This window comes from Passer montanus, unplaced genomic scaffold, assembly GCF_014805655.1.
Source record: "Passer montanus isolate IOZ18808 unplaced genomic scaffold, ASM1480565v1 scaffold1, whole genome shotgun sequence".
In the NCBI taxonomy this organism is placed as follows: Eukaryota; Metazoa; Chordata; class Aves; order Passeriformes; family Passeridae; genus Passer; species Passer montanus.
Window position 1 is genome coordinate 23,339,817 of NW_024356504.1, and position 27,532 is coordinate 23,367,348.

Genomic DNA, 27,532 nt, shown 5'->3' on the forward strand with positions numbered 1-27,532 from the left:
ACTTTTGGGAGGCTTATCATCTCAAGTTTTTTACAGAAATGTGGGTATGTGTACAGTTTACTGTAATCCAGGCTAGTAAATTAGCTTTTCATTTCCACATCTCTCATAGTTTTAACTTTTTGGAGGAGTAGCTCATTTGCTTTCATATAACATAAGCCATGTAATTTATATCAGACACCATGAAATCCATAATTTTAATTACTAACTGAATTTAGCTTTCAGCAAGGCTCACAGATTGAAGGAAACCTGTTAAGTCCCTTTTATTCAGAACATTTCCTTCTTCACATCAGAGCAATACATGTCCATGTCAGAGCAGCCAATCAGAATTTCCGCAGAATAAGCCCTGAAACTGAAGAGTGCTTCAAACAGTCTTAAAAACTGTGAGAGTTGTGAGATCATTGCTAGAGAGACATGTGTGTTTGTATGTGTCACTGGTCACTTGGCATTTTGGACATACATAATTTGCAAAGTCTTTTTCTACTTTCTTTTTCTGTCAGGACTGATTTAGTGTGTAATAGTTTGTTCATGTGGAAAAGGAAGTTAGATTTTTAAAATTATTATTATTTAATATTTTCTTCTAAGTGTGATAGACTTCCACTTTATTTGTGAAATGACAAATATTCTACTTTGCACATTCACAACTAGAATTATTCTTTAAAGCAGTCCTGGTAATCTTGGTCTGATGAAGCCAAAAGGTCAACTCTTGACCTAGCAAGGGAAGTCTCCTGAATGGAAGTACCTGCAGAGAGTAATTCCAGTTTATCTTGGAATATCTCTGCCTTCATTTAGACTTCTTCTGGTAATTATTTGAGAAAATGTTCACCTTACTCTCCTAGGCTATGGCCAACCTGTTAAATAGGTTTTTTTATGTATAGAAAATTGCATCACTTACTCATCTTATCTACATCAGATGATTTCAGTATTGATGTAGGAGATGTAGTTTATTAGGAGAACGTACTTGTTAAATCTATACAGAAATTTAATTGTGATATTAAATTCTAATTATCATTAACAAAATTAAGTGGCTATTTGAATAGAATTTCATGCTTTCTCTTAATATGTTATGTAATTGAAATGAAAATACATTGATTTTTGCCCCTGGCCTTCCAGTACAGGTGAATGATGGGGCAGCCTCCTGTTTGGAGAGCTGGAGGTTGGGCCAGCCAGGACATCTGACAGGAATTGTGTTTTGGTATGGGAAATGACTGTGGCTGAAAAAAAACCCTCTGGTGTGATGGCCAGGTCAGGCCCAGCTGCCAGAGGTGCAATAGCCTTGCAAACCATTCTGGCATTCAGACATGTCTGACTGAGGGTAAGGCATAAAAAAAGGGGTGAAAAGTTATCCAGAACTTGATTATTGGCCTAGTTTGCAGCTGAGCAGTCATTCAACTCTTTTCAAAGGTCATTCTATGACCTTATTTACATCTTCCATAGGGTTAACAAAGCTTTATTCATTTACCTGTAAGCTATTTCAGTAACATCTGGTTATTTTTGTTACCACAAGGATCAGTGGCTTTGGGCATTACCTTCTTCTCACACACAGATCCAGCACAGCCACTTCTGCAAGCACAGACATTTGGTCTGATCATCTGCTCCCAAATTGACAGTTTTGCTCAAAAAGTGCCACAAAGGAGAGACAAAAGTCTTTAGAATAAGTCTCACAATCAGGATGTGAATATTTGAAGATACTGAAAACTAAAGATGGTTTGTCATAGGCTTCTCACTCCTCTGTGTCTCTTATGTTTACAATTTTTAGTTTTTCTTTTTGTTCCCAATGATGGGGAAAAGAGAAGACTGACAAAATAATGACCTTGTCTCAGCTGGAAATGGATCAGTACGAGCCCTAATTTTGAAAGCCAGGATGCATTCTGAACATTGATGATTGGGCAAGATTTGTGCCAAAACTGATTTACTTTTGTTCCAATTAAAATAAAAAACAGCTGTTAAAAGAGCTGACCTCGAGCTGAGATGAAAGAACACTCCCAAAGGTGATTCTATCACAATAAATAAATAAATGGGAGAATTTGGTGAACTTCACACTTTAGACCTCTAGAAACCAAAGAACATGTGATTTAGTGGTCATAGAGAATTAGGAATGATCTACTTATCCCAAGGGGGAAAAAACCAGAGAAATGTTTTATCTAGAGCACTGCATTTATAAAGGCCCATCACTTGGGAGATATTCTGTTCATAAAAGGATCAGTGTTCTATTATTTTTTAAAAGAGAAAAAAGCAATTAGTCAAATTTCAGCTGGTTTTTCATCCTCATTAGCAATTTCCATTGTTATGACATTGTTTTGGCATAGAGGAAAAAGAACAGCCAATTCAGAGGGCACCAATTCAAGAAGAACACACATCACAGTATTTTAATTAGATCTCATGAGCTAAACCTTCTACAAATATTGCCAGAATATTGTATCCTAGTTTCAGGCAGTCTAACTAAATGCCTTAAACACTGGTCAGATGTGACTCAACAAATGGTTTCTTACATTTTCTTGTGTGGCAGAGGAGTACAGGAAGCTGCCAACCATGCCCCATTAAGACAGAGCTGAAAATAAAGTAGACACATGTCTGTGACCAACCTCCTTCATGATGGAGCAGACATTCCATCAGATTTAAAGGAATTTGCTGTATTCCTGTGAGCTTTTTTTTTTTTTCCTACAGGAGATCAGCTTAAAAAAATTAAGGGGCTGAAGGATCAAATTCCACAATTTCAGTTTGTTGCACTTAGGTTCTGATTCTGCCTCAGATTTAAGTTAGTGAAAAGTCTCTGTGTTGAGATCTGAAGTCTCAGACATAGACCAGGACAAACTTCTTTAGTAAACACATTGTGGGATCCTAAGGCATCCAAAAGTGATTCTCAGCATTTTAATAATTGTAATGGTGACCTTGGCATCATGGAATGACCTGGAATTTGTATTGGGTTAGTTCTGTCAGGTTATTATGCCAGTGAGGAGGCTGAGGTTTTGACAGAGTGAGGAATATTAAAATCTAAATATCTCTAACGAACTTCACAGCCATGGGGCAGAGAAGCAAGGAACCAGGCTTGCTGCCACTCCACACTTCTTAAAGAGGAGAGACTGTAACCAGCTTGGCAAAAGAGTGTTTTTATGATCAGGTAGTGAGAGCTCATGCTGTGTCAAAGCACTGCCCCAGAGCATGTCCAGAATAAGAACACACACAGACCTGCATGTGCTGGTGACCTCCAGGTGCTCCTCTGGGAGCAGCCAGCTGTGCCAGTGGCTGTGTGCTGCAGGACTCCACTGACCTCACAGACTTGCTTCCCTGGTCTATGAGCTTGTTGGTGTATCCCTGCCACTTTGAAAAGGCAAAAGTGCTGTTTCCTTGAAACAAATTTTAAGGAGGAAACTTGGTTTTGTTGGGTGTCCGTTGCAAAAATCTCCTTAAGATACAGAACAGTGAACTGAAAAGCTCAGAATTTCTCCTTTTTCTGAAAGGGCAGGGGGCAAGTTTGAATTCTGGGTGTGGAGGGGGCAGAGGAGGAATGAAATCACACTCAAGCTAGAACAGGGATCTTATCTCTGGAGTGATACTCCAGCTCCTCCAGGAACCTTGAAAAGACACATTTACAATTGGAAAATTCTTAGAGTTTGGCTCACTGGAGCAGAATCATTTCCCAACAGGGGTTACATTGTCAGCAGAAAAGGCTCCTTGTGCCCCAGCAAGTTTTGCTCCACTGTATGGTAAGTCTCCTTGAAAAGACAGATTTACAATTGGAAAATTCTTAAGAGTTTGGCTCACTGGAGCAGAATCATTTCCCAACAGGGGTTACATTGTCAGCAGAAAAGGCTCCTTGTGCCCCAGCAAGTTTTGCTCCACTGTATGGTAAGCAGGAAGAGAGAGACCTGTGTGTGATAATATTATTAGGGGAAGAATTGTGTATATTTCTATTATTTGTTTGACATGAATGGAGAAAAATGGAAGCTGATTTTCCTTTCATCTTGGTAGCAGATAAAATAGGAACAGGTAATGCAAAAAGAAGTGGATTTTCTGCAGATCCCTACAGCATCTGGGGGTGTTCTGGTACACATGGGCATCAGATGAGGTACTAGGATTTTGTTTTCTGTCTGTGGTTTTCCTGATTCTCAGTGTGTGAAAATGAATTTTAAAAAGGGAAAATATTTCCTCCTTTTTTCATCCTTTTCTTCCTATCTCTCCCTGTTCACCCCCCAGCTTCTTTCTGTAGCGCTCAGAAAAACAAGAGCTCAGTTAGGAGAAAAGTTCAAAACATTTTGGAGGAAAATTGGAATTGACATCACAGAGGATAATAACAGAGCTGAAGTTCAAATGAATATTTCATAAATGTATTTACAAGGGATGCTAAGCCACTAAACACTAAAAATGACACCAGCTATGTATGCATTATCCTGTACAGATTCAGCAAAGTCATTTGACAGGCTAAGCTTATGTTAAAATTATAATCAATAAATGCCAATTACAGAAAGAGTTTTATCCCTGCATGTTAAAAGAACAGAGCTATAATTTGCATGCAAACGACATTCTTTTCAAAATTATTTGCTTTTTTAAGGTTTGGAAGGGTTACAGAGGAAAGCTTGAGGAAATCCTGCCCAGGATGTTGTTCAAGGCAGAGAGAGAGAATGTGAAGAATATTGAGGAAATTATAAGGCCATAAGCTTGACACTTATAACATGCAAATAAAGAGAAGTTATTCTGAAGGGCAATGAGGAGCCAGTATGGGTTCAATAATATTAGAACAGAAGACAGCAGCATGAATTTTAATGATGAACATCCTTCACAACTATAACCTTCTTATACTTTATAATTAATTGTTAGAATTATATCATGATCCTGCATTCAGAGCCTCAAACAACAGACCTGTACCTCTGGCCAGAAGCCTTCTGACTTTACTGAGCTGTGTTTTGGGTGTATCTGTCAGGGTGATCCGGTTCTGCTGCCAGATGTTCATTTCTTTGGCCCAGTGTTTCTTTCTGAGCCCAAGAAAAAGAGAGATGTGAGTTACCAGCACAGGAAGCAAGGGGAAGCCACAGACCTGGATCTTTAAACTGGTGTCTAATATGGAATAGGAATGAAATTACTGATGGGAAAACACAGTGATCCTGGCATACTGTTTCTTTCTTTTCAGAAAGGCAAGTTTTTGGATATTTTTGCAGCCATGGGAGCTAAAAGCAGAATCAGACAAAAATAATTCTAATGGAAGAACCCTCCTCTATAAAGCTGCTCTTTTCTATAGTTGAGACACATTGAATATTTCAAATTACTTTTTTTTTAACCTGTTCTTCCAAAAGGTTATTTCCCTACATTTGCAGTACAGTCTGAAAATTGACCATTATTCCTTAAACTATGCCCCTCAAAGTCACAGGTATTTATCAAGGATAACGTGTGTATTCCCCCATACACCCTATTTGTTGGGACAAATGACCTATTTTATCGATTCTCTTTCAGAAGCCATTCTGTTCAGTTACAGATGAGTGGGGAAGAAAACTACTCTTTTGACTGACCTCTTTATTTACAGTCTGATAAAGGAGGACTATTGTGTTTTATCCATTATCAATGTCTACTGAAAGTCTCTTTTGCTCTTGCCAAGTTCTCTAGTTGCAGCCAGGGACCTGTGAAACTGTAAATAAACTTTCCTGCACAGATGTCTCTGGAATGTCATTGTGAGTTTGACTGATTTTAGCATTAAGAAATTATAATTCACTGCATGACACGGACATGCAATTTCATTGTGCATCGTTGCAAAAGAGGCAGAGTTTTTGCCTGTGTGATTGCATCTCCAATATGTAGCAGAGCTGCTCCAAATTAGTTATAAGTTCCTTGTTACCTCTGATATTACAGCCCCATTCTAGCTCTCTGAGGCATTTTCAAAATATTTTAGATACAAACTTATTCTGCCTTAGACATTGCCAATCTTTATTGCAGTAAAATGGAAAATCTGCTCTAGGATACTGTCAGTGGGTTTGTCTGCTGAAAGTTGAAACCTTTTGGGTTATCACTTGTGGTAGAGATTTATGTCTTTGTTCCTGGTGAAAGGTGACAAGAAAACCTGAGACATCAGTATTTGAGGTTGCAAACAGTGAAATTATTGGAGACCTAAAAGTAGAAAATGTTTTGCCTTTTTTAGTAGAAGGCTGAAGAAAGAAAGTGTTTAGAGAGGAATTATTGTGGCAGCTGCTGCCTCCAAACATCTTGAATAGTCCATGTGGGCTCAGATGGACCATTCAGATGGAGGTGATCTGGGACTCTTATGAAAGATAAATCAAAAAGTAGATGTCCAAGATGATTTCCTAGTATTTGTCCATTCTTCCTTTCATTGGCTTAAGGACCTACTCTGGCTATCTCAGTATAAGGGACTGCAACAACCTGTTCCATCTGGGAAATGTCCAGAAAATGGTAGTGGAAGTCTCTGTGTATCCTGTGGTTTAGTCACCCTCCTCAATGTGTCAGGAAGTGAGGCAGGAAAAAATGAGGTTTGGGGTGTAGATGAAACCTGTATCTTCATTTCCATCACCACCATCCTGATAAGGACAGTCGAGTGAATCTACAGGCTGAAAACAAAGAATGAAGCTGGGATTATCTAATTATCTCCTACCCTTGAAAAAGCCCCTGAGAAAAAATCCTGCCCTAATGGATTCTAGGTTAGAGAGTGGTTGTTGAAAACACCTATCCTCTGAATTGTTACTTGTAGAGTGAGATGAAATATTTGCATTATGAAATGGAAATTATTGAGATTAACGAAATAGAAAAAAATTAGATTAATAATTTGAAAACATAGAAATAATAACATTATGAATCAAAATATTCAATATAGTGTAAAAGCCTGTAGTTTTGATTTAATTTAATGTTATAGAATAAACAAATATAAGTATGAAATAATATGTTCATATAATGTAGCATCTACTACTTTATCATCTTACAATGTGAACATTTTGCTCCGTTGTTGAGTTTTATAGCCAAAGTCTGTGGTTAAAGTGGTGCAAATCTAGGTTGAATTCAGCCTTGCTGATGTTACAGTGGAGTTTGGGAATACACATCCAAGCAAGACAGGGGTGCTGTGCTCAGGGAAACCTCAGGAGCTTAAATGTGACAAAGCAGTTTTGCACAGGGGAGTGGAGCGATGAACCCAAGAGCTCCTTGCCAGAAGCTGACGGGTTTTGGCAGAGCCTGCGGGTTTGGCCCAGTGTCCCTGTGCTGCTGGGAGATGGGACAGAGGCCAAAGCAGTACAAGAGCAACAAAACCAGTGACCAGGGGTTGGTTTCAGTTGGTTTCTGTGCTGCTGCAGCCTCTGCCAGAGCTCAGGAGAAGGTGAGCAAGGGAGGCAATCAGGAGGCTTCTCATGTTTAGACAGATAAATTCATTTGTTCCATCGAGTCCAGGGTTTGAGGGAATGGCCTCCCATTAAAACATGAAACATGACTTACTTTCAGGGTTACACTTCATGCCTAACATCTGTGAGGATGAAGACTTTCCTGTTCCCCTGCTTCGCCCCTGCCTCACTGAGAATACCCTGGAGCAGCATTGTAAGACCTCACCATCTGCTCTCTGACAATAGTCTACTCTCCTTCTCTTTAAAAAAGCACAAATTTGGGGTTGCTGTGGGACCTGGGAGTTTCAGCCAGACCCTTTTGGACAAGAAAAAAAAAAAGATTTAACCTCCCACTATGGGAAGAAGTAGTAAAATCAGAATGACTAGCAAATGAAGGGATTTGGAGCAAAGTTTCAAAGGTTAGATAAATCTATAAAAAATTACCTGGCTTGTGTGCCTGCATAGGACAGCAGAAATTGTTAATGCTAGTCCTACTTGCCTTTCACATGAGCAAGCACGATTTGTTTATTTATTTTATAAACTGAGTCAAGAATATGCCATCAATAACTTTAAACATTCCCATGTTTGAACTAGAAGACAGCTGGCACAAAGAAACAATTACACAGCCATTGGGAGTTAGCTGACAGAAGATTTCCATAAGTAATTATGCTCTGTGAGTGTGAGGGAAAGGATGATAAAGGAGATAATGCCCTTTACAGGGGATAATGCCTTGATATTTTCCTCATACCCTTTTGCTGTAAAGCTAATGGCAGCAACAAGCTGAAGTGACCCTGGATGTAATTGGCAATAACAGATCTCTTCCCATTCCAGCTCTGCCACCCCTCCAAATGCAAATACTTCCAGCCACCTTGGTCAGTCTGAACAAGCAGAATTTACAGGGTCAGACTCTAAGGTTAGCAGACACACAGAATTTCTGTGCTTAATGCCACGTGGGTATAGAGAATGGGTACTCCATTTCCTTTTCTCCTTGACCTCTCCTTTTTACCTTGTATTTCAAATTATTTAATTTAAAAAGTACTTATTTTGGCTGACAGATTGATGTCAGCATCAATGTGAGAAAAAAGATGAGTCAAGCCTCTTATGCTGAATCTAGAAATGTCTTTGAAAGTACCTACCAGTTTCACTGGCAGCATAGGACAGTTCTGACAAATAAAGAGGAAGAATTTAGGTGCTAATCATGTTATGGTTGACTTTTACACGTAATAGAATCATGGAATCTTTTAGGCTGGAAAAGACCTTTAAGATGATTGAGTTGAGGCACAAACCAGACAGAATACACACAGAGGAGAGAATGCAATGTGTAAAACCCTGCGGTGTCACAAAGCTGCAGGAATCAGGAGCACTCACGGGTCTGGCAGAACGTTCCCACCCATCCTCTGGAGCACTGGCAGACGTTGGGACCGACACACTCCCCTCCATGGAGACACCTCTGCAGGCAAACAGCTGGACAGGGACAGGGAACCAGTGAGAGGATGGATGTGATGTACCTCAACAGCTGGCTGAGAGGTGACCTTAGGCTTTATTCCATGTGGCCAACTTGCAAAGGAATGGGTGTGTTCTGTTCATCACTTCCTCAGTATGATGATCAGCATTCTTTGATATTTTCTTCTTAAGAAATTTATCTCTGCTAACTGTCTGCTGGGAGACTTGGCATTTCTAATGCTTAGCTCATCATCAGCTAAGAAAAATCTCTCTATGATACATTCATGCACTACATATTCTATGTAAAAAACAAATATTTTCATAGAAAAGTTTGATATGTTTATTGTATATATTTTTTGTTCAGAGATCCTGAAAGAGTGAGTGTATGATCTGGTCTATATGTATGAGAGACACTTCCTTCCTTCAGCATTTCTGAATAAATTATTAATATTATAAATTCAAGCCACTGGTTCTGAAATCATATTTACTAGCAGGACCTAAAGGGTAAAAAGCCAATATTTTAATCTGGTTTACATACAGTATGTCATCTTGATTATAAATTTATTCAGTTTATCTGTCAACTTCACGGTAATGAATAGCCATGTATGGAAAAATATTCCTTGAAAATATTTTAGGGTGAGAGGTTTTTTTTTTTAATTACATTTTTATGTAACTGTAGTCAGAGTTACAGAGTAAGAACACGTCATTCTCCAAATTATGCACCAATGACCTTGAGAGTACATCAGTTTGGAAAGCTTTATAGCAGGCTTTAGATAGTTCTGTACTTTGAAATACATGACATTTCTCTGCAGAATATAACAAAATATGTGAAGCTGTTAAAACATAAAATCAATGCTTCAAGTTTAATACTGTAAAAATGAATTTCCATAACAAGATGTATAACAGAGCTGCATGAAGCAGAACCAGGGTTCCCCCACACGCTTTTTCTCCTCTGCAAGCATCAAGTGTTTACAGCATTTTGTAGCACCTGTACTTAAAACTGTTATTTCTTCAAACTGCTGAAGTGGCAAAACAGATTCTGTGCTGGTTTTTAGTATTAAAAGATTGCAAATTGCTGTTGACTGCACTAATGAATATAAACTTGGATGGGAGTGGAGGTGCTTACGTTTGCTGCAGTGCTTTCCCCTCCAGCCGGACGGGCAGTCACAGACATTGGGGTGGACACATCTCCCCCCGTTCATGCACGTGGGCTCACAGACACCTGCAGGAACACAACAAAGGAAGAATGTGAGGGCTGGGAAATGAGGGAAGACTTTAGTGCAGGATCACGTGCTTCCTTGCAGAAGGTTAGTTGGCTTGTAATTAAAAACCAGAAAAGTGGTTTGGAATTGAGAATGTGAAACCCAGAGGCTCGATAGGTCCCAGAAATCCTTATGGGAAATGCTGTGTCATGTGGAAACTTTTTGGCTGAAGCTCTGGTAAGAGCTGCCTCATCAGAGCAGAGAGGCTGATGACAAAGATTCTCAGAAAAGCAAGAGGACAGGCCAAAGATTGTTAGAGCTTTCGCTTCCATATGGGAAAACTCCTCCATCATGTTCTCAGATGTTCATATGGGTAAGAAAGGCCTTAATAAGGATGGATTGTTTTCACACAGTTTTGGGTGTGATTTTGCATTCAACCAAGCATAAATCCTAAAATCTATTCATCCATTGCCCTTTTGAACCGTTACTTGTTAAAATACTTACCTTTTTACTTTATTCTTTTGTACAAATAAGATGTGAGCGCTGAGTTGTTCTTTCAAACACAAGAAGCCAGATGTGTTTTTTGTTGACTTCATGGAAAAATTGAATAGCTAGTTTTTGTGTCTTTGATTAAGCTGTACTTATCAATGTTGTTTCAGAACATCTAGCATTAAAATCTCACATTTCTGGGATGTCACACATCTGCAATCCCAACCTGCTTTGATGTAGGGAGATGCCATAGGCAGGTACCCAAATTCCTCCTGTCCTGTCTCTCCCTGCCTATTAAGGTAAATGCAGGAAGCACCCATCAGAGGCTGGGTAATTCAGAAACATGGCAGTGCCAGTATGGTGAGAGTGGGAATGATTTGCATTTTACATGGAAGGAGGCATGGGATAATTGGGTGGAGTACAAAAAGCCGTGTAACACAGCAAGTGGCTGCAATGGGCTAGGAGAGCCAAGGCAGGAGGAGTTTGGCAGTGAAGGTGTGAGAACACATTTGTGCCCAAAGGCTCCTGCCATGTCCAAAGCTTTGTATGCACAGTGGGGCTGGCAGTGACCCCTTCCCACCGGGGGTAATTGATGTTGTTCCTCCCTGCCTGCAGGGATGGGTGGCCGTGGGACACCCAGCTCCTCTCAGCAGAGCAGGGGACTCGAGGGGCTGACAGCTAAAACACAGCAGTGCCTCCATCAGCCCCGAGGCTGTGCTGCCTTTCTGCACATCACTGAGTGTTAATGCTGCAGCAATCCTGACTGTGGAGCTGTCACTGCACACAGGGCTCTGAATGACCACAGTCCCCCTCAGACCTCTGCTGCAGGAGGTGGAATGCTGATAGAGCTTCAAAATAGGGATGATTACTGAAAGACAGCATGCAAAAATGCAGCAACTTTTATTTGATGGGAGAATAACCTTTTGTTCCTCTCCCAGGGATGATCAGGCATTTTTAAGTAGGTAGATTTAGGTTCCCTAATTATTCCTGTGATGTAGTGAAATATTGCTTTTGTGGCACTTTGTGCGCTGGTCTCTCCCTTCAGCCCAGATGCTGCTGCACTGGCAGCTTTTGGAGCTGTATTGCTGCTCTTGCTTGGCTGCTACATTTGCATTTCATTCTGTGCCAAGCCTCCTGGATCCCTCAGCTGCCCTTAGGCAGGGCAGGCATGGCCATGATTATAGGGGCTGCTTGGACCCCGGCCCTCAAGCTGTCATTCTCCATCTCCTTCTTTCTCCACCTCTCCTGATCCATGCTGGAATCTTGGCCTCTGCTTACTCAAACTAACTGGGATCTACAGTTCTTGCTGAGCTGTTAAAAAATGCTGCAACCACTGGTTCAAACCTACATGAGTTCAAAGGGTCATGGCCTCCGTAACTCTGAAATAATTTAATCCCTTATTTTCCCTCTTCCTTTTTCTCTCCCCTTTGATCTCACATCTCCAATAAGAGATTTTTGATCCACAATCTTGGATCAATTCTTATTTCAATTATACAACAGCTCAGACATTCAGAATTTAGAAAAGATGAGCCCAAACCATAAAGTTTTGTTCTAGATTTAAAATCACTTGGTGCTTTTTGATATTCATGGACCATGATGTCCCTAGCACTAACCCGCTTTCCTAAAATCAGTTGAAAATCTATAGATTTTGTTTTGAGATAGTCTGAAACTTGGACAATGTCTTCCCACCACCTCTTAGAAAGTGAAATCAAGGTATTGAGGACAGCAGCATTTGTTCAGATGGTTATTTCACCTTTTTTTCTTTCTTTTGTTGCTTACATTTTCTGTATATTTTTAACCTTACACAAACAATCACATTCTTATTGTTTGGGTTTTTTTTTGTACTGACAACAGACCCAACGGCAGACAGTCAAATTATTAATTCAGCAATGGTTTCAGCAACAGGTGAGGTCCAGTCTTGATCTGAATAAAACACATAAGTTCAAACTGACTTTCAACTTTTCGTTTCTACCTTTTTTTTTTGTTCAGTTGCCTTACAAATGACCAAGTAGCTATGAAAATATAGCATGAACTTGGGGTTTTTTTTGTACTGACAACAGATCCAGTTGCAGGGAGTCAAATTATTAATTCAGCAATGGTTTCAGCAACAGGTGAGGTGCAGTCTTGATCTGAATAAAACACATAAGTTCAAACTGACTTTCAACTTTTCGTTTCTACCTTTTTTTTTGTTCAGTTGCCTTACAAATGACCAAGTAGCTATGAAAATATAGCATGAACTGCCTTTATTACTTATGGCATCTCTGACTCCAGTGATAAATCCAAAGGAGTTCAATTCAAAGTGAACTAAGGGTTCAGGTCAGTACCAAACCTGTTCTGAACTGGAGGAGCACTTCTGCCTCCCTGCCGTCTGGGGAAGAAATTCTCTTTTTTGCAAAGGAATTCACAAGCACCTTTAGGTAAATGAATGCAGTGTTATCTCTCCCCTTTTCCTTCCTGACATCTCCACCTTGTCCTCCCTTTCTTTAACTTTCTTAAATACAACTCCATCTCAATACCCATCAGGCAGGCTTCAACATTTGTTAATGATAACTAGTTTGGATCCTTTCTGGTCCCACTCCTTGGCCTCTGTGGAGGAGTTCCAATTTCAAAATAGCAAACAAAAATGCTAGAGCGTCTCACAGGAAAACTAAATAAATTATCAGACACTAGGAGAGCAAATCAAATTATTGCAACCCTCCCAGGTACGAGCATGACTTTGAAAAGACTCGTATTTTTTTTGCCCTCCTTTTAAGAAAGCCCTGGTACCTTGACCCAAGACAACAGGGGTTTGATAAGTTTTCCATCTCTCTTGGGAGCTAGTCCTAATGCCATGGATATAAACACATTTGTGTCTTCCCTTTGCTGCAGTTAGGCAGGATATATCACTGGGACAGGGGCTGTCCACAGGTCCTGGGTGCAGGCTTGCTGGCAGTCAGTGCTTGTCACCAAAGCCTTCCTCATTCCCCTGCTGCCAGTGCTGACATCTCCATGCTCTTCAGAAAAGCACAGAATTTCATTTGCAATGGTGTTTCTCAAGCCTGTAACGTGCCACAATTCTCTAAGGCCACCACTTACAGCTTGGAACCACTTCCATGATCTTCGGCTGCCCTGAACGGGTGGGTTAGATAAGGTGAGCCATGCTGAAGGTGGTGATGCAGATTGAAGGAGCAGTGTGGTTCTGTGCTGTATTTCAGAGGAGGGGTGGTTCTGATAAAGTGACAAGCAGCTGCAGGTGCTAAGATAAAACACAGGTGATGCACAGAGCACCACATAAAACAGGCACCCTCCTCCCACACACTGAAAGGCATTCACAGCTTGCTGAATTTGCTGTTTAATGCAGCAGCTTTTTCTCTTTGATGGCTTTAATGGATTTTGACCTTACAATCACTTAAAATTTCCTGTGACCCTTTTCATGGCTTATCCCCTCTAGGCTCACTTGACCCAGTGAAGTGCTTTTTGAAACTCTTTTATCGACCTCCATGAAGCTCCATACCAAACTCTTCAGCCCTAAAATCTCAAAGGTATTCAGACCTTCTGCTTTGTCAGCCGAAGAGAGGAATTTGCCTGCAAAATAAATATTTCTGGATTACTAAAACCACCCAACACCTGAAATGTTGTGTTTGAAGTGAACCCTGCTCTCCTGCTGTGAGTAGCACCAGCCATGGACTCCCACAATTTCAGTGACTTCTGCTGCCTGCCTTTGTTCCCATTGATCTGCAGCAACACTCCTACTAAAATATAAACAGTATTAAGCAAATTATCTGTTGTGTAAAACCAGATGGGTCTGGGGGCAAAGTTAAGCACTGGGCGTGCTTTGCTGGGTGAAGGGTCACACTGCTAACCATCAGTATCTGACCAGACACAGAGATTACAAACAGCCAGACTTGTCCTCCAGACTCCCACTGCTTCTGTGGATTATCAAAAACTGTCCTAGTTTAACCTAAGCCACCTTTAGACAAAAGGACCTCATTACACCATTTCTCACTAGAAGGAGATAATAAGTAGTGAAAAGCTTTTAATTTTGCTGAAATAAGACATATCACCACCCTCATAAAGTAAAAAAAAAAAAAAAGAGGGGAAATATTACACCATGGCCTTGAAATCTTAGAAGAAAGAGATCTTCTGCAATGTTTTAGCAACTGAAACATCCTTGTCCTTTCCTGGCCATGAGACTGCAAAGACTATTTCTTTCTGAATCAAAATTACCTGTCATCAGGCATCCTGAGCCAAGGCTCTGATGAGGAGACTGAATCAGGCTGCAGTGCTGATTAGCAGACATAGTTTTCAAAATAGCTTTTCTTTCAGTTTCTGCCTTTTTTCTTTTTTTTCTTTTCTTTTTTTTTCCTTTTCTTTTTTTTCTGTATGGAAGCTAAGCAAATTGACCTGCTTCTGAGTGCCTCCTGCCTTTGGAAGGAAGAGAGAAAATAGCCTCAAGCAGTAACATCTGTGTGGGCCAGCTAAGGCAATGCATCAGGCTGTATCTTGCTGACAAAGAACACAGAAATGCAGCCAAAAGATCACCTACTGGTAGATACTTCAGCTTATCCCTTAAGTCACCATCCCTGTGCTGACACTTCTGGGTGATTCACAGGCACTGCTTTTATTTCTGGCTGGTGTTGGTTTTGAACTGATGACTTCTCTGTGGGTCCAGTGCATATTTCAACTTGTTCTACTGCTCTTCTGTGGAGCAGGGAGCTTGATCAGTCTCAGGTTTGCTTTTTCTATGGGTACGTGTTGTTTTCATGTTTGTTTCCTCCTTGCTGCTTAGTGGTTACTTTGATTTGCTGTGACATTCTCAAAAGCAAAGAGCTGTAGCTGGGGAGATACAACCCAGTATGGACACAGAGCATGGGGCAGATTTAACAATATCATTGACTGCTCTTGTCAGGAAATGCAGCTGGCAGAGCTCGAGCTGTGGACAAAAATGAAGCCATTAAATGTGAAAGAAGTGGATTTTGTGCTAAAGCTGGCACTTCTAGCCCTTTCAAGTGTTTGTAGGTAAAATATATCACCTATTGATAAAACAAAATGAACGTGGAGAGGCTGTGTGCCAGGAATGGCATGATCATGACACTGTAGGGATGTTGCTGATCCTTCTCACAGGACACAAACTGGAAGGTCAGACCAGCAGTTTCACAAAATAGCACAGTTCAACTGGTCCACTGGAGGACGAGCTCCATCTCTCTGGGTGCATTATGCACCCAAGCAGCACTGCTCAGATGAAACATTATCCTGACTGCAGAAAGGGAACAACTCTTTGGATTCTTCTAGGCTCCAAATAAAGATTTGATCTCGCTGAGTGATTTTCAATCCTTTAAAATAAAAAATAAGAAATAAAAAAAAAAAAAATCCCCAAGTGGGTGTGTTCTGGCCAAAAAAGATGTTTCTAACAAAGGACACCATTGTTTGGATTCTACTGGCAGAAACTAGTAGAGGTAGAAAAATGTCATTCACCCTTTAGAGGGTATAACTGATGCTCAACAGATCATTAGTGAGATGGATGTACCAATATATCTGCTGCTGTAAAGGTCCCAAATGCACACAGCTCTGAAAAACACGTTATGGATTCGGGACACCAGCAATTTCCAGTCCCCTTTTTCTGCTTCAAGGGCAGTGAGGAAATAGTTTTGCCCATGCTGAGTTTTAGGCACATATGTTCTCCCACAGCTTGATTTTATCTGAAATTCCTCATCTGTGTTGATCTGGGTTTGTAAATAAATAACTTTCTCTGCAAGCTCTCTCTGAGTAACCTCAGATGTGTGATCCACTGAATGGCAGTAATTACAGCCACAGATTAAATTTTAGGGAGAAAGAATACTTCCCATGTAATAAAATTCCAAATTTTGTGCAATGCTTGAAAATTTGGATCCTTATCCATATCAAGCTACCAATCATTTTGAGGTTTGCTCACCCTATTTCTCGCTTCATGTACCTCTGACAGAGATGCAAAGCACTTCTTCAATAAATTACCTTTCTGAATAATAAAAAATAATCTGGTAGAAACCTCTGAGGGATGCAATGCGGGAGAACAAATTACTACAAGACACAGAGGGAGCTGTAAATGTAATTGTGATGGTTGTGGTGACAGTTTGCATTTCTAATATATTCACTTTACCACAGAGCTCCAACAATAAGAGTTAGTTTGCATGACCTAGCACACATTTCAGAAGAAAAAAAATGGTCAGAAAAATTGCAAACCATATAGATAGCATTGCAATGTCAGTGCTTTGCCTAATTATGTCTGGGTCTTCATGCTGATGTGTACTCTGATATACTTATGGGGCCTTTTAGAGATATTAAAGCAGGAAATAAATCTAATTTAGTTATTAGTTCAGTAAAAATGAGAAAAATAATTACTACTATATGGAAAAACTACTGAGCTGCTAGACTGCACTCCCAGAGTCAGTGTGTGATGCACTGCAATCCTGTTTGCTGTCACGTTATCTCAGCAGCTGATAACATTTTCTGTCAGCTAAGGAGGATCCTGATCTCTCCATCTCTACCTCCAAAGGATGCCCTGGGAGTGAGTGGTAGGCAAGACTCCTAAACCTCAGGAATCAGTGGGGGATTGTCACTGCAATACAGGCAGGGGACTCCCCACTCCCCTTGCACTGAAATGTCTCTGTCTTGGTCTCATGATCTTCATTTTGGCTATTGTCTGCCATCAGGTGAAACTCGGGACATGCAATAGTATCATGTTGGGATAGCTGTGGAATACTTCAGCATCTTGCAGAATGAAACCACCATAAACAAAATAAGCACGTGCAGGTGCACATTTGGATGTTTGGGGAATATTCTGCTAGGAACTGAGATTTTGAAACCATTAGTAAATCCTTTTTCTCATTTATGGACCAGTTTTAGTCTGATTGCAACACTATTAATTTGAAAATTACTGTAGCTCTGCTTTATCCTCATCTTTGCAACTGGTAGTGAATAATTAATGTGGGGAATTGCAAAGTATACTCTCAGCACAGGTCATATTCCCAACTTGTTAGGGGCTTGAGTCTGGTAACATTTTCTCTTCATTGAAGAATGCTCTGTGTTTTATTAGGTCAGTGAACCATTCCAGCCTGCATATAAATTGTTCTGCTGAGCTGCTTTCTTGTCATGCCTGAATGAGAAGTGAAAGAGTCCTTATACACACAGTTTCTCCTCTCTTGATTGTTTTTGGAGCTCTGTGCTTGAGGATGACCAGCAATTCAGGCCATTTGGGCACATTCTCCTTGCCCTGAGCAGGCTAAGGCATTGCCTGTGCTTGGTGCAATTTGATTCATTTTCATCTGTGCAAAAGAAAAGGGAGATTCAAGTCCCAAGACAAGGAGAGCAGGCACAAGGTGCAGTGGTCTGGCTGATGACCTAGCCAAAAGTGAGGACCTGGTCAGGAAGTTTGGATCAGGACTGCTGCCTGCACTGGCACTGCACTATTCTCTTCATCACCCTGCTATTATTGCCTCAGAAATAAGCTTGAGCTTACATGGAAATCAGTGCTGGAGAGGATTGTCTTGCCTCTGTCTTTTTGTGGATAAACAGACAACATTAATCTCCATGACCATCTGTCCTCTGGGCTTTTCAAGTGATAGACCCATTGCTCCTTTTTTAAGAGACGTTTAAAAATATTTTAATCCAAAAAATAGATCCCCAAAATGTTGTTTCTTAAATCAATTAGTGGGCAAAGAGAGCTTTGTGTCACACAGAAGCCCACTGCAAAGAGAGATACAATAATTCAGGAATCCCTTTTATTTTGCTTTAGGCATCCTTTTACATACAGCAGCAGATCTGGTACATTTCTTCAGTGCATTTAAGATATAGGTAAAGAATATTAAAATTTAGATGTTCTGCTGTAGTAAAATTCATGCTGCAGTCTGGGAATGTTCTGCTTATGGAATGAATAAAAAATTTAATAATGCTTTTGGGCTTATTTAGGAAATATATTCTGTTCTTACCCAGATTTATTCTTGTTTCCTTCCTGAAAAATAAATTTAGACAGATGCATGTACTCAAACCCCTTATTAAAATAAATGCATCACCTACATATATATGAAAAAATTAGTTTTTAAGAAAGGTCGACTAATGGTTTTGTCACAAATCCTTACTAAGGGTGAGCAGTGAGGAGCAGTGCTCTGGGAGCACACCAAAACCAGGTTGTGCCGTGAGTTACTGTCTCCTGTTGGAAGTCACAGCTCTCCCTGTTCCCCCCAGGCAAGATGCACGTATCATGTTTTGTTCAGCTGAAAAGGAAAGACAGCAGTAGCCTGATTTTTTTTTTTTGTTCATCTTCTGTTGCATTTCCTGCCCAGGGGAGGAAGATGGCATCTAATACGAACCTATTATGTTACACAGACTGGAAAATCAAGTGAAAACTGAGACCAGTGTTTCCTTTTCCTGTGTCTCCAGACTGGACACCAACCAGGGGACAAGCCAGCCCACAGATTTTGTATTTTTGTTGCTTTGAACAGGAAGTTACAGGTCTGTTTGCCATAACCTATTGCATTTGCAGGGTGCCCTGATGAAGGAAGGAATGATGAATCTGACTTCATGTTCTCAGAAGGCTAATTTATTATTTTATGATACTGTATTATCTTAAAGAATACTATACTAAACTATACTAAAGAATACAGAAAGGATATTTACAGAATGCTAAAAAGATAAAAATGAAAACTCATGGCTCTTTTCAGAGTTCTGACACAGCTTGGCCCTGATTGGCCAAAGAGTGAAAACAACTCACAGCAGAATCCAATGGAACAATCACCTGTGGGTAAACAATCTCCAAACACATTCCAGCATAACACAGGAGAAGCAAATGACATAATAATTGTTTTCTTTTTCTCTGAGGCTTCTCAGCTTCCCAGGAGAAAAATCCTGGGCGAAGGAATTTTTCCAGAGAATGTGAATGTGACAATAAGCAGCTGCTCATTTCCTTCCAAGCACCCACTGTTCAAGCATATTTTCTGTCCAGGAATCTTAGATAGACACTTGTTGCTTTTAAAGAAAACATTCTTACTGTATGAAAAGCAAGTCTGGTGTAAATGGTTCCTCCATCCATTTGGATGAGATACGTGGTTTGTTCCCTGCTTGTTTGTGTGGGAGGGTTTGCTGGACCTTTGGCTTGCAAACTGGCTGGTTTTTGATAGCTTTAGTCAATCTGGCTACTCAGTGAAGACATTCCAGAGAATATATCACACAGTGTCAAAATGACAACTCGGTGGGAGTCTGATTTGTTGAGCAGTAAAACTTCCTGCTTATGCAGCTGGCGAGGCAGTAATGCACAGAAACATTACATGGGAAGGCTGGAATGTGGGAAATCAGTGACTTTCACAATATGACATTGCTTAGCAAAAAGCTGCCTTTGAAACCCAGTGTTCACATTTCCAATTAGTTTGCCTCTAGTTCTCATGCAAGGAAAGTCCTCATGCTACCGGGAAGGGAAAAGAAAGGAGGAGGGAAGAGGAGCAAGCAGAGCTGGAGGAATGACTGTGAGTTATATTGCACACTGTGAATTGGCTATAAATCCTGGCTGCAGGAATTACTGAAATGGAGAAATAGTTATCTCCTAACTCTGAGATCCAATCTGCAAAGCCCCAGTGTCAGTGGGATGATTTATGTGGTACAAAGTTGTCAGGATCGAGCCCAACACAAGGAAACAGCTGCACACAGAAACTTGCTCTCAGTTTTACATGGGGAGCAAACCCCATGTCTCTGGCTGTGTTGCATAGCCATGAGGTAGTGCCAGAAGAGGGGCTGAGGTCAGGCTCCAGGCGTGCCTGGTGTGCTGGGAAAGGCAGGAGGAGGATGCTGTTTTCCCCTGACCTCTGCTGGCTGATGAGCTCCAGAGGGAGCTGTGGCTCGCCTTTTCTCGCTCAGAGATGCACTCACAAGAAGCAGACAGCAGAGGAAAGGATAAATGTGTGGTCCCGTGAATCCTTCTTCCTCTCCCCTTGTCTTCATTCCAACCTTTCCTAAGAAAACTCAGCTTTTATGGGCTTTCATTTTGAAAGGTGGTTTGTAGAGCAGTCCTATGAAAATACACATAGTAAATAAAGGAAACCTAGTGTGTCGTCTTTGTTTATAATTTTAGTAAGGATGCAGTAGATATCAGTCAGAACCCTGCTTTAAAGCCTCCTGAAAAGCAGTGACATGCCAGGATTGTTAAAGCTGTGTTTTTCAAAAGGGAATTCAAATCACTGCACAAACAGTTTTTCTCTAACGCCTGAGTGTGTTTGTTGGATGCAAAGTTGATCCAGAAACATATTTTATTTTGAGGTGCTGCCAGCATTTGCCTCTTCCCTCTCAACAAGACTGATCATACTGGAAACAATCCTTCTCAAGCGAGGGTACGAGGTTGTAGATTGCTGAGGCACAGCCACACATTTCCCTGTCAGCTCTGCCACCCTCGCCCAGGCTGTGGGTGTCTGCTCTGCATAGTCACAGGCACTTACTGCAGCTGGCAGCCAGTCACACCTCCCTGATCCACACTTCTTGGGGTTTTGGAGTGATGTTTATTTAGATACAAAACACAAACTTTCAGGCTGAATGCCTTTCTCCACACACTCAGGAAGAAAAGGAGAGCGAGCCTGAACAGAAAAGATGAGCTGCCACCACTGTGTCCTGCACCTTTTTGGCTGTCATGCAGACAATACTAGAATTTCCAAACTGTGCAAGGATGAAACTAAAAATCATAAGGCAGAAATTCCAAACAGTACAGGGATGAAAGGGATGACCCTAAGCCATGGTTCTATGTGTTTAAAATAAACAAATAGCTTGTTTGGGTTCAGTTCAAAAATAATCTCTTTGATGGGTTGTGTGGCTTTTAGTTTTTATTATCTCCTTCAACTGAGAATCTGAAGCTGCCAAAATTAAATAGAAGCTTTTTTTCCTCTGTCCCTGCAGGTGAGATATTAAGAAGGAAAGAGAAATGTCTAAAAGCAGTGGAAACAATATCAGTGCATCAAACAATGACAACATTGAATTAACTGCCAATTTGTCTGCCTTAGTATTAAGTTTACTCACTCTTTTGATAGGTTTTATTAGTCAGGTAATCATCCACCCCAAATTTCTGAGATTATAGACTCAGTAAGTACATAATAAAGCTGTTTTGCTGCCAGAAGTGTTTGAAATGGTACTAGAAGTGTAAAAGTACATAAGAACACAGCAATTTCATATCCAGAGTGCAAAGAACAATTAAAATAATGATAAAATCCTTCAAAAGATTTTTTTTCCCTCAGAATTGTCACATTCATCATTGTGGCTAAGCCACCTGTACAATTCTCAGCGTGAGGTCACCTGGCAGCAACAGGGGACACCACTGAGCTGTGATTTGGGCCACAGGTTCACCTTTAGCAGTCTCTCTGGCATTGTCCTGGTATTTGGAAATAGGAAATGATGCAGTGTTAAACTTCCAGTAAACTTCACATCTGATCACAGCTTTGCTATCATGATATGTGCATTTTTTTTTCCTCACTCTTTGTATGGATTTTACAACTCTGTGCAAGCTGAAGTGTCCTGTGCAACTCAGGGCTCAGCTAGCTGACATGGAATCCTTAAAGCCTGACAGAAAAGATGCTCAAATCCAGAAAAAAAACCCAAAAACAAACAAAACCAAAAACCCTCTGTAAAGCAGAAATCTACTGGTTTTTCCTGATTCCTTCTTGCCATACCCTTCCCGGGAAAGTCAGCAGAAGCATTGCACAAAAATTCTCCCAGCTGGATTTCTGAGCACTCAGGCACACAGCCCATGGGGCTGTCTCACCCCTGCACAGTCAGCTACCCTAGATGGCCTCAGGATTATCAAAATTAACCTGATTAATGTATAATTACAGATGTTTACTGCTAGTGACACTGCAGAATGAGCTGCGTGATACTCAACTGTATTTGGAATTTCAAATGGATATTATGGTAGCTTTTACATGTTTTATTTAAGAAAAAGAGGGGTTGGGTAGTAGGAATTCTTCATGCTATGGACTTAATATGTGTATGCCACATATTTTATCTAATCGCTGTATTTGGAATTTCAAATGGATAGTATGGTAGGTTTTACGTGTTTTATTTAAGAAAAAGTAGGGTAGTAGGAATTCTTCATGCTAGGGATTTAATATGTGTATGCCACATATTTTATCTAATCCCCCAATTTAGTCTATGCCTGATGCAAAATTATACAAAATCATGCCTAAAAAAGGGGTGAGATGTTCTGCGTTTGGGATCTCAGTGTTCTGCATTTGAACTCTGAGTGGTTCATAGGACAGAGAGCAGCCTCCCACTGCTGGGAGCACTGGTTTTCTGCATTTTCTGGGGAGGAAAGTTTGCAAAGGTCAGCTGAGACTGACTTCTGCTGTGCTCTGCAGGCTTCTGCTCCAGAGGAACAGCAAAATCTGGAACCTCTGACAGAGGAGAGAGAAATTATTCTATATGACAATAAGACATACAACTCTAAGAGAAACTGCTTGTTACAAAATCTTGTGAATTAACTACTTCTTTTGATGAATCTTGATACTTGTCCCATGTGCTCTTGATTTTAGGCAAGAAAAAAAGAAACATTTTTCACCAATTAGCAGTCAGTGGCCAGAATCAGCAAAAAGTAGCGCTTTCCTTCCACTTAATTATGTTTCTCTTCATTCATCACATTTACAGGTCCTTTATTTAAGTTTTTATAACACTAGGCTAAATAAACCAGATTAAATAGCAGTTATTGAAGTAGAATGAAGGCTTGGATCAGACAGAATAAAATTGTTTTCATCACCTCAAAAAACATTTTTGCAAAAGATTTTACCAAGATGGACAACAAAACCTCAGAAACTTTTGGAAAGGAACCTGCTGTGAGTTGGTGGAGTTTGGAGGATTCCAGGGAGTGCTTTGCTAGACTGCAATCATCATCAGCACGCTTCCCTTTGATCTGCCTGGAGATGTGGCAGGGTGTTTAAAGCTGGAAACAGCACTTCTCTAATGTTCCCTAACCTCAAAAACAGGATGCCAAACATAAGGTTTTTTCCTCCTTTTTTCTCCCTCCAGCACATTCCTGCCAGAACAGACTATTCAATTGTGCAGTGTGCGTCACGACCCTCTCTGCTGAAGGAGGGGAGAGCGGCAGTGTGGGGAATGAGAGGCCTTTTGTTGCTGCAGGGAATTTTTTACTGGCTTTTTTTCCCTCTGTGTGTGAGAGACATAAAATGCTCTGGAAATGTACAGATTCTTCCTGCCAAGAATGGTTGTTTTCACAGCTCCCCTCTTGCCAATTTCAAACTGATTAAGAAATAATAAAACAAAACAAAAAAAAAAGTTTTCACATACATATCCTAAACTCTCTGGCTGACAGATATTGTTGAGCAATTGAGTCTGTAAAAGTGCCAAAATAACCTATTTCCCCAGAAGAATCGAAGAATCAAATATTAATACTGATGGTAACGTGAAAAAAGGGAGTTTTCAGTGACAAGAGCAAATTCAAGGATAAAGTGCTGTTAACCAATTACCTTAATTAAGTTGGAACTATGACTTTCTAATATTTTTAAGGATCTTAGTCAGCTTCTTGGCCTTTTGCTTTAATTCTTTCTCCAAAAAAATTATCATGCAAAATAATTAATTAATCTCTGAATACAAATGTTACTCATTTTGAACACATGAAATATTTAGAGAGGATTCCAGCAAAATGTTCTCCTCCCTACTTTGAATTGACTTATTCTAATTAACAAGTTGGTTTTGGGTATATTATGGGATCAGATGGAAATATAGGTGATCACAGCATAAATACAGAAAAATGTTCTGTGGAACATGCACAAAAAGGAGAAAAGCTGTTTAGGAGTCAGAGAACTTCTGGAAAACAAAAGGAAATGCTTTGAAATGTTAACTCACTTTTCTGGCACCTTGTCCCAGTGTAGCCCTCGGCGCAGGAGCAGACATTGGTCCGGACACAGTGACCACCATTCTTGCAGGGGGGAATGCAAACAGCTGGGGAGAGGAAAGGAAATGTTCTGTGCACCAAACTCACCTGGGGGATCAACACTGCCAAAGCACAGGCTCCTTATTGAGGTGCCTCTGTTGGGAGAGCAGCTCACAGAGGTGTTTCTTGGGAAGGTGTTTCCCCAAAGGGTGATTTGGGCAGGTGCCTGGATGGACACTGATTCTGTGTTTGTGGCAAAAATGTGTGGGATGTGATTCCCAGCACCTGAGGATCTCTTAGATACTTGCAGTTAAGTGGTCAGAATATTCCCAATGGTGTCAGAGTTTCAAGTCTCTGTCAAAGGGCTTCCTCAAGGGCTTCTCCCCATGAAATATAGATCAGTGTTGGACGTTTGCTAACTTGGCCTTTGCGCTGTTTCTTCTCTCTTTCTCAAAGAAGCAGAAGGGAGGGCTTTGCTTTCCTTCAGCATCTATCCATTATATCCTGCCATCAATTTCAGATCCCATGAATGTGGATACTTATTTTCAAATTTTAGCTCTGTCTAAACCAGAACACTTGAGAGCAAAAATTTCAAATCAGCTAGATGCTGAAAATCACGTTCTGTGTTCAAGAGAAAGATCATAAAGCTACAGTCTCTAATTTTCACTCTCTCCTTCACCCCCAACATTATTAAAAAAAAAAGTTTCCAGCGAGCTCCATTTTCAATTAGATTTTTCTGTGTGAATCATTCATTTGCGAAAATATACATCAGGACCACATTCATCTAGGAATGTGGGACACAAAAGAGAGTAAGAACAAAAAACTTTAAATGTTGAAGTTGTTTTGGTAATAAAGGTGCGTTTATATTCCCAGATTCAGGGGGAGTTACTAGATCCATATTTGAAAAAGAGAAGCCAGTGGTGCTCCAGCTGCTTGGGCCCTTAGTTCTCCTCCTTGTATGAGACACTGGATCATTAAAGGATTAATTAATTTGTCTTCTACAGCACAGAGTAAGAAGCCCAGAATACTGTTAGTCTCAGCTTAGAGCTAGGACAGGGATTCAAAAATCAGAGCAATATTGGATCACATTTTTAAGCAAGGATCTGATGAAGTCCTACAGAAGTCTCCCATCCACAACAATTTAGGGTGGTCAAGTAGGTGGCACTGTGAGCCCCATTTGAAGGTAAATTATAACCTGGCTCTGAAACCAGGATAGTACACCCCACAGGGTACCAAAATGAACAAAGTACTGCCATGCTTTCTCATTTCATTGAATAGTTGCTAATTAATGATATCACTGACTCAAGTAGTTTTAGAATAATTATTTAGTTACCATTAATGGCATCAGCAATAAGTTGTTACTTCTTCTCAATACCATCAGGAACAATAAAAAGTGGATTTATGGCAGACTATAACAACAAGGAGCACACGTAGTTATGACAAGGAGAGTCTCTGGATATATTTCATGTGGGGGTAGGTAATGTTATGGGTAGATTTATATTTTGAGCCTGGGCCCTTTATCAAGATGATAAATAGAATTTTCTTACCTCTCTGGCACTGTGGCCCATAGAAACCAGAAGGACAGGAGCACGTGTTTGGCCGTACACAGACTCCTCCATTCAGGCACACAGGATTGCACACAGCTGGATGGGAATATAGGATAACTTCATGAATCTCTGATAATGTTGAACTTTTCAGAGTAGGCACTCTTTTACTGCTGCACATGCCATTAGAATTAATATTTCTAGTGATACTGTGAAAAGTTTAACGCAACCCTTGCAGATCAGCTGTGCTGCAGCATTTATTCATGGTTGACACAGTGGGAGCATTTCCGTGGTGTTTTAGCCTAGCTTGGGAGATGAAAATGACTATAATTTAATGTAATAATTTAATTTCTTTCGGATGTATTCTTTTGATTCGCACAGTTCATTTATTTCCATTCCAGTATTCTCACCAAGCACAATCCCAAGGTAGTAAATGTAGTCAAATAAAATACACCCTGGATAACCTGGAGATGAGATATTAATTGTTTGCTGCTTTGTCTGAGTTCAGCAGAGCATTGTGGCATTTCCATGGACTTGAATAGGTGTGCACCAAAAAACCTGTTTGTTCTGCCTCATTTAAATGCCAGTTCCCACAACACATTGGCTCATTCATCACCAACAAAGCCACTGGCTGAGCTCCCTTTGCCTCTTTATGTATCTGTTATTACTCTAGATGATACAACAGGCGTTAGGAATTAAAAGCTGTCTTGCATATTTCTATGTGGCAAGTACCAGACTGCTAAAAACAAAACTATTAGAATTTCAAATTGATTTAGATGGGGAGTCAGTGTGTGAAGAATAAGGAATCTGATCGTTTTCATTGTAAAGCAGAGTGACACTTTAAACCAGCCTTTTTCTTTCTGTTCCCTTTGTCTTTCAGTATCTTACAGGATATCCCATTAAAATATAAATGCATTTAAGCTTAAATAAATTAGGGGTCGCTAAAATGTGTCAGATGAACTAAAGAAGAAATAAAATGTCAATTTGGAAAAGAAAAGAAAAGTGAAATTATAGTCTAGATGAGAGTTTTTTCTGACTAAGGAGCAGTCACTTATGAAGTCAAAATGGACTTAATTCATTGCTTAAGGGGAATTTGGTTTAGTCATGTCATTGTCCTGGCTACTTCATAGATGTCCATAATTGTGTCAGTCTGTCAGTGTTTATATTTCCAGTGGTAAAATCCTCTTTTTTTTTAAATTTTAATACCTGTATTCCTGACATTTCTATCATAGAACTTGAGGTGGGAAACCCCAGCAGTGCCCTCAAAATATTCTGTGCAGTGCACTCAAAACTGTGGCAGAGAGGTGAGTCTGGCAGCCTTTCACCAAAGATAAAAAAAATCCTGCTGCTGTTATTCTGGTCTGGAACTTACTGCTTGTTGTTTGTCCTTCTCTTGGAATGATTCTGTTCAAAGCCACCCCAAAATAAAATTGCAGAACTCCTTGAAAAGAAAAAGCAGAGCTAGTGGGAACCAGAATAGCAGTGACAATCCCACTCATTTCCTGGGGATCATAGCTGGGCTAATTTATGTTTCCTCAGTAGGTCTGTCATTTTAACACTTACAGGAAGAGCAATCTCCAGGAGATGGAGGTTAAAATGACATCTCTCACCTTCCAGGAAAGGTAATGTAGGCTGAAGGTGTCTCAGCCATTTAATATTCACAGTGGCAGAGGCAGACTG

The 27,532-nt window shown here is 40.3% G+C and overlaps 1 protein-coding gene across 1 annotated transcript in view; it reads right to left on the reverse strand.

The window, feature by feature from the left end:
* Positions 1 to 1,243: 1,243 nt before the first annotated feature.
* The window catches only part of LOC120502356 (von Willebrand factor D and EGF domain-containing protein-like), a 164,234-nt gene continuing 137,945 nt past the window's right edge, over positions 1,244 to 27,532 (reverse strand). The window contains exons 24-31 of the mRNA XM_039710115.1: positions 25,856 to 25,951; positions 24,281 to 24,376; positions 9,877 to 9,972; positions 8,676 to 8,771; positions 8,085 to 8,087; positions 5,079 to 5,107; positions 1,527 to 1,592; positions 1,244 to 1,306 (exon numbers count right to left, since the gene is read on the reverse strand). Coding sequence (XP_039566049.1) covers positions 1,244 to 1,306; positions 1,527 to 1,592; positions 5,079 to 5,107; positions 8,085 to 8,087; positions 8,676 to 8,771; positions 9,877 to 9,972; positions 24,281 to 24,376; positions 25,856 to 25,951 — 545 coding nt within the window. The remainder of the gene's footprint in view (positions 1,307 to 1,526; positions 1,593 to 5,078; positions 5,108 to 8,084; positions 8,088 to 8,675; positions 8,772 to 9,876; positions 9,973 to 24,280; positions 24,377 to 25,855; positions 25,952 to 27,532) is intronic.